This window comes from Panthera onca, chromosome A1, assembly GCF_046562875.1.
Source record: "Panthera onca isolate mPanOnc1 chromosome A1, mPanOnc1 haplotype 2, whole genome shotgun sequence".
Classification (NCBI taxonomy): Eukaryota; Metazoa; Chordata; class Mammalia; order Carnivora; family Felidae; genus Panthera; species Panthera onca.
Genome location: NC_138339.1, coordinates 159,019,333 through 159,036,897, shown reverse-complemented (window position 1 = coordinate 159,036,897; position 17,565 = coordinate 159,019,333). Strand labels below are relative to the sequence as shown.

General features: G+C 56.8%; 1 protein-coding gene across 14 annotated transcripts in view; it reads left to right on the top strand.

The window, feature by feature from the left end:
* MCF2L (MCF.2 cell line derived transforming sequence like) overlaps nt 1-17,565 on the top strand; it is a 133,621-nt gene that overhangs the window by 97,401 nt on the left and 18,655 nt on the right. For all 14 annotated transcript variants that reach the window (XM_078452857.2, XM_060636645.3, XM_060636640.3 and 11 more), the window contains 7 exons: nt 216-306; nt 9,499-9,618; nt 11,404-11,520; nt 12,030-12,179; nt 12,888-13,012; nt 13,948-14,062; nt 17,430-17,549. In XM_078452857.2, coding sequence (XP_078308983.2) covers nt 216-306; nt 9,499-9,618; nt 11,404-11,520; nt 12,030-12,179; nt 12,888-13,012; nt 13,948-14,062; nt 17,430-17,549 — 838 coding nt within the window. The remainder of the gene's footprint in view (nt 1-215; nt 307-9,498; nt 9,619-11,403; nt 11,521-12,029; nt 12,180-12,887; nt 13,013-13,947; nt 14,063-17,429; nt 17,550-17,565) is intronic.

Here is a 17,565-nt window from a genome sequence, read left to right as displayed (position 1 = left end):
CAAGAGCAGGTTCTAGAAGCTGCCTGGACAGGGCTCCTGGAAATGCCGCGTTCTATGGTGTGCGGATGCTGACTTGGCCCACAGCTTACCGTGCAGCACAGAAATGGCACAGGAATTCTGGGAGGAGCCATCTGATTGTAAGGTTTGCCCAGAGAATTCACAAAAGCCTGTGGCCTGTGCACACTAATTGTAGATCTCTCTCCTCCTTGTTTCAGCTTGCAAGATGCTGGCATTGGGTTCATCCTGGTCATAGACAGAAGGCAGGACAAATGGACGTCAGTGAAGGCGTCGGTCCTGCGAATAGCCGTAAGTGTCGGTGCCCGGGTTGTGACACCCTCCTCTGCTCGTCCCCTGGGCCGGGTGACCGCCGGGTGATAGCACTGTCTCTCTTTCCTACCTGTCCATCTGCCTGGTGGTGGTTTGCATGCTGCTGGCCCGTGCCGTGCGGTGCTCCAGCCAGGCTGCCTGCAGCAGGGCCAGGGAGCACTAGGGACCCATGACCCCTTGGTCTGTTTGACTTGTTGGAGCAGGTGCACATGTGTGTGTGTGTGTGTGTGTGTGTGTGTGTGTGTGTGTGTTCTCAAATGACTTCACTCTTAGGGGGCCTGTGATCATTTAAAAACAGTTCCACCAGTCTGTTTCTGACTGTGGACTATGTGGGATGCTGAGGATTTAATGTGTCTTCGTTCTTTTTTTTTTTTTTTTTTTTGGCAGAGAGAGAGATTGAGAGCACTAGAAGGGGAGGGGCAGAGAGAGGGGGGAGGGAGGGGGAGGGAGAGAGAATCCCAAGCAGGCTCCACACTCAGCCTGGAGCCTGACTCAGGACTCAATCCCATGACCCTGGGATCATGACCTGAGCTGAAATCAAGAGCTAGATGCTCAACCCACTGAGCTCCCTCAGACACCCCTAATGTGTCTTCATTCTTTTTAATACTTACTTGTTTTTGAGAGAGAGAGAGAGAGAGAGAGAGAGAGAGAATGTGAGCAGGGGAGAGACAGAGAGAGAGGGAGACACAGGATCCAAAGCAGGCTCCAGGCTCTGAGCTGTCAGCACAGAGCCCAACGCGGGGCTCGGACCCACAGACCACGAGATCATGACCTGAGCCAAAGTTGGATGCTTAACCAACTGAGCCCCCCAGGTGCCCCAATGCGTCTTCACTCTTACATGCAGCACAAGGCCCTGAGCTATGGGACGGCCAGGATAGAAGGGAATCTTCAGGCTACAGGTTTGAAATTGTATTGAACGCCCCTTTCAAATTGACTTTCTACTTTTCAAAAGGGCCATACTCATCCCTTAGTTTTCCTGCTAAATGAGATGCCTGGGCCTTCCTGGAGCCCACCCCTGCATCTGGCCACTGCCACCTTACACGCGGAAGGACGGCAGCTCCGTGGTCGTGGCTGTGGCTGTTTTCAGCCTGCAGTAATACAAGAGGGAAGGGGCCTACCCACGAGCTCCGAGTGGAGCGCTTCGCCTGCCCTCACGCCCGGCAGCCCAGGGACTTACGGCAGCAGGGAGACCAGAGCACCCGCGGCTGGATCGCCGGCTGGGACGACTCTTAAGAGCCCAACCCCCAATGGAATGAAATTCTCTTAAACTCTCGCTCTGGGTCTTGTGTTCAAACCATCTTTGCCTCCGGGCCTCTGAGAGGCCACTGTGCCATGGCTCTGGGTGGGGTGAAGAGCCAGTCCCTCCCCCCAAGATGGCTCATCGTCCATGGAAACAGCACCTAAGGCTTGCACCTGCTCGATTGCTACACTTGCCATCATTCTGCAAACCTGTCCCTGGGCCGCGGGGGGCGCCCCTTGTCTTTCTGAGAAAGTATCTCCCTACACCGCTTGGTACACCTCCTGTTCCCTGTCCCTTGTTATAGAATCAGCTTTCCTTTAAGATCCCGTGAGGCCTACGAGTACTTTTGATATGCCGTCAGCAGTAAATAGCCAGCATGTCCATTTCATTATTTTAAATTTAAAAATACATTTGCATGTGATGTCACATGGCAGGCTAAATTAAGAATTAAATTGTAAGAACCAGTGGGACAGATGCACAGTAGACTTAAGACAAATTTCTTAAGTCAGTAAGTCCGTCCTGGGTCGAATGTCAAGACGTAACTAGTCAAGTATGTCATTGTTTATAAGACTGTTGGGGCGCCTGGGGGGCTCAGTCAGTTGAGCATCTGACTTCAGCTCATGTCATCCTCTTGAGGTTCATGAGTTTAAACCCCAAGCTGGGCTCTATGCTGACAGCTTAGAGCCTGGAGCCTGCTTCAGATTCTGTCTCTCTGTCTCTCTCTCTCTCTCTCTCTCTCTCCCCCCTCCCTCTCTGCCCCTCCCCTGCTCATGTGCTCTCTCTCTCTCTCTTTCAAAAATAAATAAACGTTTAAAAAAAGAAGGTAACACTGTTGTAATAACATTTTTCCAATCGAAATAATCTCTCCAGTTTTTTTACATTTATCTACCATGGATCTGACTCCCGCTCAGGCATGTCACCATGTGGCAAGTGCACAAGTCAGCCTCTTTGCCGTGATGGTCACGGGTGTCTCCCCTATGCTGGGAACTGCCCTTCTGCCCCTCTGCACACACGCTGCTCCCTGGAAGGCCTCGCCCCTGCACGGCAGGTAGCCTCTGCTCATCTTTCTCCTCCCTGCGTCCCCGCCTCCCTGCATCCCCGCAGTGCCGTGGTCCACATGGTCTCCCGCTCTGGAAGACACCACTACTCATCACAGCACATCACAGGTTCCTCAAAGTGCAGCCCATCTGCATGTGGCAGGCACCCGGCCAGGCCCGGGCGAGACAGGTTGGCCGTAAATATCTCTCACAGCCATCAGTCGCTCCTGGCTAGAAACAGGAGAGTCCCCAGACACAGGATAGTTTTGAAGAAATAGATAAATTATTTTTAAGAACTGAAGTACCTGCAAATGTGCCCTGCGGGCCATCCGTGTGGTCCGGGAGGACCTACCTGTGTTGGGGGGAGGTGGGGACAGAGCTCTCCACCTGCCAAGGGCAATCACGGTTTCCTTTATCATTGGCTTTGTGACCAGGTGGACTTCTAAAACATGCTGACTCACCTTTAAAACTTTGTTTTGTGAAATCATAACCGAAAAGTTGCTGTTTGAGTTTTAATGTTTGCACAGATTCGTACGTAATAAAAATACAGGTTTTTGAAGTATCCTTCTTCCTAGAAGTCTTGGGGTTCCCCCGTGGTGGTTTAGAAATTGTCGAAGTTAACATTTTCCCAGCAGAATCACCAAGAATTCTCGGTAGCTTCAATTCTTTCTGATCTAAGAATGCATTGATCATATAGGGCCAACCATGCTGTGCGTGTACTTAGCACGTGTCCTGGGACTCTACCGTGCTCCCGCCGCTGTATGAGGCTTTGGGTGTTGGGGGTATCGGCAGGGAATGAGCTGGAAGTATCAGCCAAGTGGGGTGCTGACAGTTGACAGAATGCCGTGATGCGGGATATGACCAGAGGTGGCCAACACCCAGGGGGGCCCGAGGCGGTGCCGACCCATCCTGCGGGGAGGTCAGGAGGCTGTGAGGCAGGCCCCATTTCCTTTCTTGTGCGTGTGCCATTTCCAAGCCAGGGTGTGGGGTGTGACCACCGTGGCTCTGCCGTGGGGACAGGAGGCAGGAGACAGAGCAGGCACACCAGTGCCAACGCCCGGTGCTGTGAACCTGCACCACCAGCTGCGGCTGGCTTGTGCTCCACCCGGGGGCTTTGGGGAAGCCAGGCCAGCGCCCTGGAGAGGGTGTGTTCCCCTGCCCTGTACTGTGGACGGTCCCCAGGGCACCTGGGCCACCAGCTGCCGCAGGTGCGATGAAAGCAAGCTGGTGGCACCGAGGCTCCATCTCCAAATGTGTCTGGCCACCCGAGTGAGACACGGCACTTACGTAACATGCTGTAATGCGGCTGTTCCCACCACCATGTGGGCAGCTCGTGAGCAGAGCCCCCCTGTTGTGAGGTGTTCTTTCTCCTTGTTGGATGCCTTCAGCTTGGCTTGAAATAGAACACAGGGAGACAAAACCCAGAGTCCCCAAAATCAGACGTTCTGTGTCTGCGTCAGCTCTGAGGTGTTGGGGGCAATGGGCGCTTGCCTGTCACGTCGTGGTCACAGCCTGTGGCCTGTCATGTTGTGGTCATAGCCAGTGGCCTGTCATGTGGTCACAGCCAGTGGCCTGTCACAGTCGTGGTCACAGCCAGTGGGCTGTCATGTCGTGGTCACAGCTGGTGGACAAAGGTGGAAACAAGGAGACATAGAATGAGGATACATTGGTTCAAAGTTTGCACCGTCCTTGGATGAACAAACCTTTTGAGAACTACCTGAGCTAGGATTCCGTTTCACACATTAGCCCACCTGTCCTAGACCACGTGTGTGTGAGAGTGTGTGTGAGCATTTGGGTATTTATAACAGTGTACGGGTTTACGTTTTGAGCTAGCCCAGTTCAAGCTCCGTCTATACTGTAGAGCACGCTGCTGAAGAAGGTTCCGGCTCTAGGCATTCTTAGTCTGCACGGGGCAGGAATGTGGTTCTTGCCGGGAGGCCGTTGTCATCCGTGCATGCAGACAGGGTGCAAGGCGACATATCCGGCGATGCAGGGTCTTTAGGGCATCCAGTAAATATGCCACACATGGCAAAATAATACTGCATTAAACAAGGTAGTGAGTTCCTGCCTTGTGCCACTTCCTGGAGTCTAAGCACAAGGTGCTGAGCACTGATGGTGAAGACAAAGCAGTGTGAGCCCCAGGAGGGCTTCCTGGTGGAGGTGACACTGGACAAGAGAAGGGGAGGAGGAGCTGTTCAGCAGGGAGAGGACGATGAGCATGCCCCTTGGGGTGTAAGCAGAGGCGGGAGGTCGGGGGGTGCAGGGGTGAAGGGAAGGTTAGCAGGCGGAGGCATGTCCAGGCTGCAACCTCACCCAGGGATCAGGAACAGAGTGGGCCATTGGGAGGTGCAGCACTGACCACGGCATGGCCAGCTGTCTCTGAACCAGCCTTCGTGTGTCCCACATATTTCCGCAGCTGAGAGGAGCTCACAGGGCACGGAACCCGCGGAGGCCGGAGGGAACAGGGCTGGGCCCGTTCTCGCCGCACCGCAGGGGGAGAAAGCAGGTAGCCCAGGGCAGGGCAGCTGGGGGTCATCAGCCTGGCACACCAGTGGGTGGGTCCTGGGGGTGGGGACAAGTCCACGCAGAGTGTTCTGGAAGGACGTGTGGACAAGTGTCCTTCCTTCAAGTTTGGCCCTTCCTACATATTTTTCATTGAAACGTCTATTCTTGCATGATGTTCGCAAGTGTCCCCAACACCTACCGAAGGGGTGGCCTTCGCTACCCCTGTCTGGAGCCCCTGCGTCCAGACCTCATAGGAGCAGCCTGGCAGCAAGAGGCCTGTGCTCGCTGCCAGCCTCCCCGAGTTGTGCTCTGGGGTTATCAGTACACACACCTGTGCTTGGTTTCTGCCATTGCCAGGCAGACGGAGTCGGTCAGGCTGAGCTGCTCCATTTTATGGATTAACTGTGTAACGCGGGCCAGACAACTGAGCACACCTTCAGAGAGTTCCTTGAACTGGAGACAGGTTTCAAACAGTGTTCCCCAGAGCACCAGGATTCCGGACATTCCAGTGTATGGGTCGGCGTCAGCTGTGCATGTAGATGCACACGCGTCTCTAGGAACGTTGATCCAGAAACCACTTAACTCTCTGTCTCCAGATGACATTTGTGTGGCCATCACACTGCATGTCGCTAAGTCAGCCAGGGTCAGCCCCAGAAAATAAACAATTTTGTTTCAGTGTCTTAGAAACCTACTACAACCCTTTTATGGTCACTGGATTACTAAGTTACAAAAAGATGTTATTTTGTAGCCCTCATCCCCAATCCTCTATCTAGTTACTTCTGTTTTGCTTTATGTATATTTTTGAGAGAGAGACAGAGCACAAGCGGGGGAGGGGCAGAGAGGGGCAGAGAGAGAGGGAGACACAGAATCTGAAGCAGGCTCCAGGCTCGGAGCTGTCAGCACAGAGCCCGACATGGGGCTCGAACTCACGAATTGCGTGATCATGACCTGAGCCGAAGCCGGACGCTCAACCGACTGAGCCACCCAGGTGCCCCCTGTTACCTCTGTTTTTAAAATATGACTTTCATGTTGGTATTTCCCCAGCTCTCAGTTCAGAGAGTTGGTTCCAACCCAGAGAAGGTTTAATTACTGCTCTTTGTGGTCAAAGTATGTGTTTGTGTAGGTCATTTAACGCCTTCTCACGTGACCGCTTCCGTGTTGAAGAATCGGGGACCAAAACAGAGAGGAGGCAGGGGAGGGAGTGTTTTCCGCCTTCAGCAGCGGGATCTATGTGCCTGGAGGAGAAATGAGGGTGATGAAAACCATCTTGAAATTTAGAAAAGATGGCTCACTGTCATCTCTGCAGGGAGACTTTTAAGGAGCTTTTTCCTTAAATAGTGGCAGCCAGTTTCCCAGAGGCCAGTGACAGGTTCGAGCAGCCCTCTCGTCACAGGTGACCCAGAACCTGCCCATGGGCTCCCACCTTCGGTGTCGTTCCTCTGAGTCATTTCTGTTCTTCTCAGAGGAGCCGACCCGCATGAGTGCCACCGAGACAGTGGGGACCTGGCGCCCTGCTTGGGGGCTGCCTCCACCACTCCCCTCTGGGCCGCGCCGTGGGTGCCTGGCACAGAACGGGACAGCAGATGGGCGCGGGCCACACGAGGCCTCCCCCCCCAACCCCCTGAACGAAGCTGAATGTGGAGGCTGTGGGTGGTGCCAGACATGGCTCTCAGCACCTCCCTGCCCACACGCCACACTGCTTAGCAGGCACCTGTCCCCGGGGGCGGTGCAGAGGCCCACCCGGAGGCCACAGATGGCTGAGCGTGGGCGCCGGAGACAGCGGGGCCCTTGCAGAGGCTCAGGGGCCCCCCGCCAGAGACACAACCTGGGGTCCCCAGTGACAGGTAGTTCCCACGTGCCAGCGGCCAAAAGTGGAAGAGGAGCTACGGGGGAAGGTGAGGCGCTTGCTGTGGCCCGCAGGCAGTGTCACACAGTGGGACCGGCTCACACGGCTTCCAGGCAGCCAGGGGTAGGGCCACCCGAGGACGGTCACTGGTCATCGGTGGCCTTGGGCTGTGGGGATTTGTGGGGTGCAGAGACCAGAGCAGAAAGTGGAGTTGCAGGGATGTAAACTGTGTGCTTGAGGGCTCAAGCCTGAAGCAGGGCAGGGGGCAGGCAGCTTGCTTGTGGACTGAGGCCCTTGGGAGCCAGGCGGGTGTCCCAGCAGGAAGCACGGACAGGTATACAGGCTAGGCCCTGAGGGGGGCCATGAGCAGGGTGGGGCCGAGGTCAGGGAGGCCACTGCGGCAGCTCTGGACTCTGGTTTGTTTGCGGGGTTGGGGAAGTCTCTGGAAGGTTTGCACAGGATGTGTCACGACACAGTGGACTTCGTAGAAGGGTCACGGTGGCACTTCCGGGGGGAATCGGCTCAGGGCAGCAGTGGGGGGTGAGGAGTAGGGAAGCCAGCGATAGAATCTGGGGGTGTCCCGGCTGGGGCACAGGAGGAAGGGGTGGCTAGGAGAGCCCTGGGCATGTGCCGAGCACTGACCGGTCATGGGTACTGACAGGTGCTGGCCTGGGCCGCCCGATGCCTGCAGGCCCAGACCTTCGTCCAAGCCCTTCTCTTGCTCTCACACAGAGATCAGGTCTGGCATCAGAGGCTCAGGGCTTTCAGTGCAGTTCCAGCCTCGGGACCTTGGGGCTGAGGCCAGGGCCCCACATTCAGCTATTTGCACCTGGTGGCACTGAGGCCTGTGGGTGGGGAGTAAAGCTATCCCAGGATCCCTGATCCCGTTCTCCCCAGCTTCTCCGGGGATGCTCCAGGCCCTGTGAGACCCTCTGGATCAGACACTCCACAGGGCCGTGGAGTCTGAGGGCTGCGTGGGGTGGGCCAACCAGGGCAGTGCATGTGAAAGGAGAGGGGCCACCCTCAGACAACCACAGCCCTGGTCCATGCGTCTTCTCAAAGCCACTGGAACCACACAAGGACTGAACGTGTTTTATGTTCCCTAGTGAGGCCCTCAGGTACCTTTTGTTCCTAGAGTTTTGTCAGACCCGGTGTTCCCAGACTCCGGGACGGGCTTGGTCAGGAGGAGGAGGCCAGGCTCCCTCCCACTGGGACAGCTACACTATGGGCTCCTCATCTCAGGCTCGATTCCGCTGGCCAGGCTGAGAGCGGTCTGGGCCCGAGAGCGTGGCCCAGGGTATGGCCGCAGCCTGAGCATCCATCAGCAGGTGGACAGGTGAACAGGCTGAGACACACGGGAGATATAGAGAGGGGCGCATACACAGCCAGGACACCCGGGCCAGCCGTCTCTCCTGCTGCGCCCCTTCCTGCCCCTACGATGTGGGGCCTTGGGCTGTGCTGCTCCTTACTGTATATTGTATTTTAGCTGCACTGGGCCTAGTTATCCAGAAATCAAACTCAGTTCCTTCAGAATGCTTCTTATAGTAATGGGGGCTCCCTGGGCATCAGCACCTGGAAGTATTGGCATGTGGAGTAGGCTTCGGTGATATGTGTCATACCACGTTGTTGAGGCTTTGTGCGAGCACCACATTAAGTGCAGTAGGAGTGTGCACTGGGGGAGGCACTGTTTTGTCCCTGTTTCACAGACGGGGAAACAGAGGCACAGGGAGGTGAGCAGTGTACCCGAGGTCACACACCTTATAGGCAGAGCTGGCAGCCAAGAGACTCCTGTCTGCGGTGCGTGCGCTAGGGCGCGAGCTCCCGTGTATGTTTTGGAACACAGCTTGTGTCTATATGGCTTTGTTTTTCTTTGACAAGCATCTTAGTTCCCTGGGGCTCTCATAACAAGTGCCACAGACTGAGGGGCTGGAAACAACAGAGAGCCACTCGCGTCCTCACAGTCTGGAACCCGAGGTCCGAGGTGAAGGGGCTTACAGGTTGGTTCCCTGGGGCCATGTGGGAGACCCTGTCCCTGTCCCCGGCTTCTGGCAGTGTCTGGTGATCTCTGGGGCCCCTGGGCTTATGGACACATCCCCCGTCTTGGCCTCCATGTTGGCACGGCATCTCCCTGTGTGTCTGTGCCCAAGTGTCTCCTTCCGATAAGGACTAGGCATATTGGGTTGGGGGCCACACTGATGACCTCACATAAACTTGCTCACTTCTGTAAAGGCTTTTTCTCCAAATATAGTCACATCCTGAGGCACTGGGGTTTGGGCTTTAACACGTGACTTTGGCAGGACACCTTTCAGCCTGTAACTAGTGTAATAAGCTTTTGACTTTATAGCTGATAATGAACGTGACGTAGCTGCAGAGGCGGTGTGACTTTCTCCTGGTAAGACGTGGGATGTGTCTAACAGCCCAGCGTCAGCAACCACGCAGCCTCAGTGAGCGCCCTTCCGCCTGGACCACACATCCACTGCAGCCATGCAAGGACCCCGCATCCAGCAGTGTGTCTGCCCACGGCCCTCTCTGTTCTCTTGCAGGCGTCCTTCCCGGCAAACCTCCAGCTCGTCCTTGTCCTGCGCCCAGCGGGGTTTTTCCAAAGGACCCTCTCTGACCTCGCTTTCAAATTCAACAGAGATGACTTTAAGATGAAGGTGCCGGTGAGTGGCCTGCCGCGGCTCTGTGGGCAGAACGGAGCATGACCACGTTCTTGGCCCACGCAGCTGATCAAAACTCTTCAGGTGCTAAGGTGCCCAAGCGCACAGCAACCCCGCTGGGCATTGCCCCTTCATTCCCTAGCGCTCCCCAGGGCTGACATCCACCCTGTGCCTCAGGTGATCCCTGTGGAAGTGCAGGTGCTTGTCAGAGCCACAAGTCTAGAACATTCTTACTGAGGGTCAGGCCGAAGAACGAGAGCCCAACAGGCTGAGAGCCATCATCAGCCTCCTAGCGAGAAGCAGCCAGGCTCTGCCAGTGCCAGAGACCAGACGGGGGCCCGGGGACTGGGTGTGAGTGTCCCGAGCCCACGGAGGGGACCCTGAGCAGCCAGCGGAGTGGGCGGCCCCTGCCTCTTGTCCTCACCCCAGCAGCACAGACAGCCTCAGGGAGGGCACTCCCTGCCGCCAGTCGCCCATCCTCAAGAAAACAAAGGCCACATAGAGCCCCTCCCACCTGGGCACCCAGGAAGCCTATTTCCCGTGAAGCCTGTTTGCACCCCGCGTCACGACAGTCACTGTGGGAGCAGTGCGGGGCAGGCTGCCAGACAACGCCCAGGAAGCCTTTGTTTTCCACGAATTAGTTTGCACACAAGCTCCCAGCTTGTGACCTCGCCTTGAGACCACCTCAACAACGCCCACCAGGTTGCCTTCAAGGACCTGAGCGCCCATGACAATGGTTGTCCGTGACACCTTTGCCTGTTCCTCGGTGCACGGGGGGGGGGGGTGCTCTGCCCGGTCAGGGGCCATGAGTGAGGCGCCCCTGGCCCTGTGGGTGAGTCGCATGCTGCAACCCTGACCCCCGGGCTTCGGGTCTTGGAGAAAACCCATGCACCCGCGGTGTTTGCAGCACCGAAACGCCTTCATTTCTGACAGCCCATTTCCTCGACGGTTAGGGACAAAACCACAGAGACACCGGCTGAAAGTTAGTGGCCTGGCACTGAAACCACCAGACATGCTCTGTGCTCCCACCAGGACCCAGTCTCCTCTGACGGCCACCTCTCAGCCCCAGGGGAGCGTGACACCCATGTCCAGCCACTGGGCATGTGAACCTCATTAACAACAGGTCTCTATGCAGACGTGTGGCGTTCAGTAATCAACAACACACAAGGGGGCGTCAGGCTCCATCTGGCCGGAAGCTCTCAGGACCTATTTTGTAGGACCTCAGCATCTGGCTGACAGCTTACAAAGCAAAGGCTGTATTTTTACCCAAAACTCACGGACAGAATGTCCTCAGAAAGGACAAGAGAAATAGACCAATGAAAGCAAGCCCTGTGCAAAGAGCTTCCTTGGTCCCTGAAGCCACGTGTCCCGTGGAAGGGCACGGCCCTGACTCTGGTGATGTCTGTAGTGACTTTGCTGGGCTTTGGTGGGAACAATGACAAAACCATCCTCTTTCAAGTCAGAGCACTGCTCAGTGACCACCGCGAGCTCCCTGGCGGATGCCTGACATGGGTGGTGTGCCCAGCTCTGTCAGGGTTCCAACACCTCCCCTCCCTGCTGAGGCCCATCGTCACAGGCCCATTTCACAAAGGAGTAAACTGAGGCACAGAGAGAATAAGTGACTTGCCTGACGCCAACCAGCCTGGAAGTGGTAGAGCTGAGGTTTAAGCCCAGGTCCAAAGCCAAGCACCTCCTGTCCACACTGCCACCATTAGTGAACAGCGGGAGAGCTTTTCTCCCCCGTCTGCTGGGTGGTCTCTTCATGGGGCCGCTTTCTTCCTCCTCTAGGTCATAATGCTGAGCTCAGTGCCAGAGTTACACGGTTACATCGACAAGTCCCAACTGACTGAGGACCTGGGCGGGACCCTGGACTACTGCCACACGAGGTGGCTGTGTCACCGTACGGTGAGTCGTCCCGGGCCACCCGCACGCGGGTGCTGGCTGCGGGCGGTGGGTCTCCTTAACCCTGAGTTAATCGGCCAAATAGCTTTTGCACTACGATGCTGCCTTTTCCAAAGCTGTGTTCCCAGTAACCTCACTTCTGTTCCCCAAGAATGAGGAGATGGTCTCAGTGGACCGCAGTCATCTAAAGAAATAACATGAGTAATAAGTTCGGGAGTGGCTTTCTCTGGGCTCAGAGACCAAGAAACAACAGCCCTGCGAGGGGTGGGGGCGGATGTGGCCCTCAGGCCTCTCTTAACTGGGCAAGGGGAGACTGGGCGCAGAAGGACTCTGGCTGATGAAAGTGAACGCAGAGAGTGTCCAGTACGTTTCTGAAGCCACCAGGCCCGGGGTCTGGTCTAGGTGTGACTGTGGCTTGCTGTGGTCCTGCCCTCTCTGACGACGCCCGAGCCCCTGCACCAGACACCTGCCTCCCGGTGCAGCTTGGTGATGGCGTTTTCCTTCTTCCCCAGGCGATCGAAAGCTTTGCCCTCATGGTCAAACAGACTGCTCAGATGCTGCAGTCCTTCGGGACCGAGCTGGCCGAAACGGAGCTGCCCAATGACGTCCAGTCGACAAGCTCGGTGCTCTGCGCTCACACGGAGAAGAAGGACAAAGCGAAGGTACGTGTGGTTTCTGTGCGAGGCCGCCAAGGGGAAGCAGCCCCGTGGGCATTGGGCAAGACAGGCCAAGGCCGCTCCCAAGATGCCTGGGGCAGGGGACCTGGCGAGCGCTCCCAGGGGAACTGAACGCACTCCTTTCTAAAAGCGGGCTCGTGGTCAGACTGAGGGACGTGGAGCCTGAGTGCAGCCAGGAGCCGCAGCCTCGCTCTGATTGGGCGTCCGAGGTGCCGGGGCTGCAGGGCCGCTCGCCAGGCGCGTCTGCCGCTTATGAGCGCGAGCAAGGCAAGACTTCTGCCCCCAGTTCCCAGGCGGCAGGCCGGGTCATGGGCCGCCTTGGGCGACCGCAGCCCGCAAAGCAGTGTCCGTGCTCCAGTACTGACCCCGTGCCCAGGGAGCCTGTGCCGGGTGGGGTGTGGCTCTGGGTCAGTGGTGGCCGTGACCCTCTCACTGGTGGTCCTTGGGGGCAGCCCCCAGCCCGAGAAGCCTGCCCTCTCTTTCGCTCCTGGCGGCGGGGACACTGTGGGATCAGGCCCACAGAGGTCTGGTTTCCTGCTATCTCTTACCTCATCCGCCAACCCCGAGCGACCTGTAGCCTTAGCTGTGCCCCAGCCACAGTTGGGGGAGTCTTCCAACACCTGCCGTCCTTCAGTGGCTCTAGGGGAACAAGGGAGCGAGCGTGGGGTGCCAGGCCCTGTGCTGTCCCCGCAGGAGGACATGAGGGCGGCCCTGGACGAGGGACAGAGCCTCCTGCAAAGCGTCAGAGAGCCCCTGGCCAAGGGCGGGGGGCGGAGCCTGAGCCAGGACCAGCTGGACAATCAGACCACCGTGCAGAGGTGAGGCCCGAGCCGGGGGCAGGGCATGGCCACGGACTGGGGACAGAGTGACAGGCGGCAGTGACCCCCATCCTCTCGTCCTCATGGGAAGAAAGGGGGCCACAGGTCCTTACCGCTGAAATGCTCTTCTTCCATATCCCGAAGAAAGTGGCTGTTCTGGGCAGGAAAATTTCTCAGAGCGAACAGCACTTTTCTGCAGGCTGGGAGACATTCAAGGGAGTCCGTGGTGACAGGGTCTTGCCAGCCTCATGGAGCCTCTCCCCTCCCCACCTGCCCAGCCCTGCCCACCCGCTGGTGTGCCCGTGAGGAAGGGACCCACCAGCTCCCGCCCCCCACTTGAGCCTCGGGTCTTCTCGCCTTCCCTGTGAAGGGGACCGCGAGCACGTCCTCCCTGGGCCCCCTTTGTGTGGATACTTGCCGTCCCTAACACCGCATGGCGCCCCGGAACGCCCGCAGCTCCATGCATAGGCCAGGTCCTCATTTGGGGAGGAGGCAGGCACAGGAGCAGAGCCTCTGAACGGCTTGCTGGTGACACCCAGGCCACCACAGGCTGACCCAGGCCCAGGTTCACACGCCAGGCCAGTGCTCCATGCTGGGGACGTGGGAGGCCCCGGGGGACGTGGGGGAGGCTGGGGTGAACCCCAGTGCTGACAGGGTAACACGCACAGGGTGGCATGGCTCTGGCCTGGGAGCCGTGACCGCGAATGGTGGCAGCTCACTGTGCCCTTCGTCCTGAACCCAAGTCAGATGTGAGAAGCGCAGAGCACTGTCACATCAACCTTGTAACACACTAGTCCCTTCCCCCTCTGGCACATTTGGCCTGCGAGTCCCGTGTCCAGGGCCTGAGAGAGAAGGCGAGGGTCCGGGCAGCCCTGGAGATGGAACCCGCGCCCTGCACCTCGCATCCGCTCAGACGGAGCCTCACCCCTGCCCAGGCTCCTGGCCCAGCTGAACGAGACCGAGGCCGCCTTCGATGAGTTCTGGGCAAAGCACCAGCAGAAGCTCCAGCAGTGTCTGCAGCTCCGGCACTTTGAGCAGGACTTCCGAGAGGTGAGTGGTCGCGGTGGGGGCGCCTGGCGCTCCAATCACAGGAAGCCGCTGCGCGCTGAGCTGCCCTGGTGACGGCAGCGCCACACGGAGCCGTGAGACTGGGTGGGACGAGACCTTGGAACGCGTGGCGAGTGAGCCATTGCGCACAACAGGTTACCAGACCCCGTCGGCATGCACCTCCTTCTGTGTTCCCCAGGGACGTGTCCAGGAGCCATGCATATGCTCCTTTACCAGCGTGCATTTGTCTGCGCCTGCTGTGTGCTGGCCCAGGGCCCCATCCTGCCCATACTGGGCGGCACGAGGGTCAGGACAGGGAGGCGTGGTCCTGGCATTAATCGTCAGCGTTGGGGCTCCACAGAAGCCCGCTGGTCAGTCATTTTTGCAGGGTCAGGACACGGACACATCTGCCTGCCCTCACCCTCACCATGGAACGACATTTTCCCTGGGCCTTCTGGTCAGGACTAGGGGTGGGTGGGGGGTGGGATCTCAAGGGCATGAGAAACGAGTAACAGCACCAAGCCCGGCTAAGGCTATTGTAGGGCCGTGTGCAAGGGCAGGTTCCGACACCGCCCACCCCCTGCCACCGACCAGTCCTGAAATGTCACGTTTCAGAAAACATGGGATTGGCTCAGTTAGCGATCACTGCCAAGCTTGGGCAGGTACAGGGAGCCAGCCTCCCCGACTTGGACCAGAGAGGTTTCCCACCAGCCCCTGTGAACAGCACGCCGTTGGGGGCGCATGGAGAGCATGGTCGTCTGTGACGTACTTCTTCAGGGGCTGAGGAAGGCTGGCCAAACAAGCTTTCTATTCTGGGTGGTTGCAGATTTGTGTGCATTGTGAAATAATCCAGCAAGACCTCACGTGCCCTCAATCCAGCTTCCCCCAGAGGACACATCTTGCAAAATCATGCTCAGCATCGCAGTGTGGACATTGACACTGACACACTCAGCACACAGAACATTCTGTCCCAACACAGACCCGTGTTCCCTTCTTACAGACACACTTCCCTCCCACCCCGCCCCAGCCTGCTCCGTTCTGAAGTCCTATCCCTCCCCCTCCTGAGCCCCCAACCACTCCTGAACCCCCACCCCCTCCTGAACCCTATTCCCTCCCACCCCTCCCCCTCCTGAGCCCCCAACCCCTCCCGAACCATACCCCTCACCCCTCCCTCCTGAACCTCCACCCCATCCTGCACCCCTGATAACCTCTGATCTCCCTGTTTCCATATGCTATCGTGTCAAGAATGTTCTAGAAGTGGTGCCACGCATACTTGGCCTCCTGGCTCTTTTCAGGCAGCACCGTCTGTTAAATTCCCTGGAGATGGAGGCAGGTGTTGCGTCTTCGCTCTTGTCCCCGCTGAGTAGTTAGTGTCCTGGGCCGTGGACCAGCCACGGTTTAACCGTCCTCCTGTTGAAGGACACCTGGGCTGTTTCCAGGACTTTGCTACCATATAAAACGTGCCACTGTCCATGTGAACACAGCTATCATTTCCCTGAGGTAAATGCTCAGGGGTGCAGTTGGGGGTCATGGTTGCTGATGTTCAGCTTTCTGAGAAGCTGCTGACGTGTCCCCAGAGCGCCTGCACCTGTGCGCCCAGTGGTGCGCATGAGGACGTGGCTCTCGCACGCCCGCACTGTGCCCGGTGGTGTGCATACCTTACACGCCTACTCTGGGGGTATGGGGGGCGCCTCACTGTGGCTCTGCTGTGCGTTTCTCACGGCTGGCGACACGGACCGGCCTGCCTGCACTCGTGGCTGTGTCTGTCCTCTTGGTGAAGTGCCTCTTCTTCCTGGTTGCCCGTTTGTGACCCTCGTCCCGGGTGGGGGTGGGAGTTTTACTCCTGTGACTTGGGAGTTCCCTATATGCATAGGTCCTGGCCCCGGCCAGACCTGCGGTTTGAAAATCTGTTCTTTAGTTTGTCCCTGTGTCTCAGCCTCTGACAGCACTTTTCACACGGCAAAGGTTTCAATTCTGATAAAGTCTCATTTACCAATTTTTTTCTTTTAAGGATCACACTTTTGGTCCATCCCATATCCTAGGTCCCAACCATGTTCTCCTCAGCTTTTCTTCCTAAAAGGTTTATAGTTTTACATGTAAGTCCGTGATCCATTTTGAGTTAACTTTTGTGTAGGGTGAGAATCAGGTCCTGGTTCAGTTGTTTTTTTTTTTTTTAACATTTTTATTTATTTTTGAGAGACAGAGTGTGAGCAAGGGAGGGGCAGAGAGAGAGGGAATCACAGATTCTGAAGCAGGCTCCAGGCTCTGAGCTGTCAGCACAGAGCCTGACGTGGGGCTGAAACTCATGAACCGTGAGATCATGACCTGAGCCAAAGTTGGACACTTAACCGACTGAGCCGCACAGGCACCCTTATTGTTCAGTCTTTAATCTTGAGATGTCCAGGGGCTCTGGTGCGGTTGTCAAAAAGGCTGTCTCTTCTCCACGGGAGAAGAGAAATCATGTCAGAAAGCCATTGGGCAGTTCTGTTTGGGTGGGTTTCTGGGCATGCACCCCATCCGTCAGCACCTCGCGGTCTCGGTGACCATGGCTGTGCGGTGAGTCTTGAAGTCAAGTGCACAGTCCTCCTGTTCTCTCCCAGAATTGGCCTAGCTCTGCTTCTGCTCTGTCGGCTGCGTCTATGTTGTAAGATCTTGCCTATATCTGCGCGGCTCTGCTGGGATCTTGATAGGAACTGTGGTAAACCTGTATTTTAGGGAGAGTCAGATCTTTCCTACAGCGAGTCTCCCCATCAGTGAATGCAATGGGTCTGTCTTACCTTGCATTTAGATTTTCTTAGAGCTTTTTCATCAGTGCTGTACAGTTTTCAGCAAACCATTTCAGTACATGTTCTCTTTGATTTACACTTAAGTATTTCATTCTTAAGCAATTGTAAATGGTGTTTTAAATTTTGGTGTTTGTGTGTTTATCACCATAGGTAGAAATACAAGTGCTTTTCGCATGTCTATCTTGTCTCCTGAAACCTCGCTGATCTCACTTTTTCCAGGAGTGGTTTTCTAAGAGTTCGGGGATTTTCTACATATCGGAGTAGGTCATGTGCAAACAGGGATGGCTTGGTTCTTTCCGTTTCTATCTGATGCTTTTTGGTTGTGTTTGTATTTGTTCAGTTGTGTGTTGGTTTTGCTGTCTTGCACCGGCTTTATGACTGGTGGACACTCTTGTTCTCACCGATGTCACAGCTGTCCTTAGGCTGCAGGACTTGTGTGGAGGCTCCTTGTTATGCTGAGGGCATGTCCCTCTGCCCGGTTTCCCGGGAAGGACTTGGCTCTTCTGTCCTCCCTCCTCTCCTGCTTCAGGCAGGACCTCCATACCTGACATGGGCCCGGGCCTCCTGCCCCTCCTGTGTTCCAGGTCAAAGCCTCCTTAGACGCGCTGGCCCAGAAGATAGCGACCTTCACGGATGTGGGCAACAGCCTGGCACATGCAGGGCATCTCCTGAAGGACCTCACCAGCTTCGAGGAGAAGTCCAGCGTAAGGACGGTGGTGT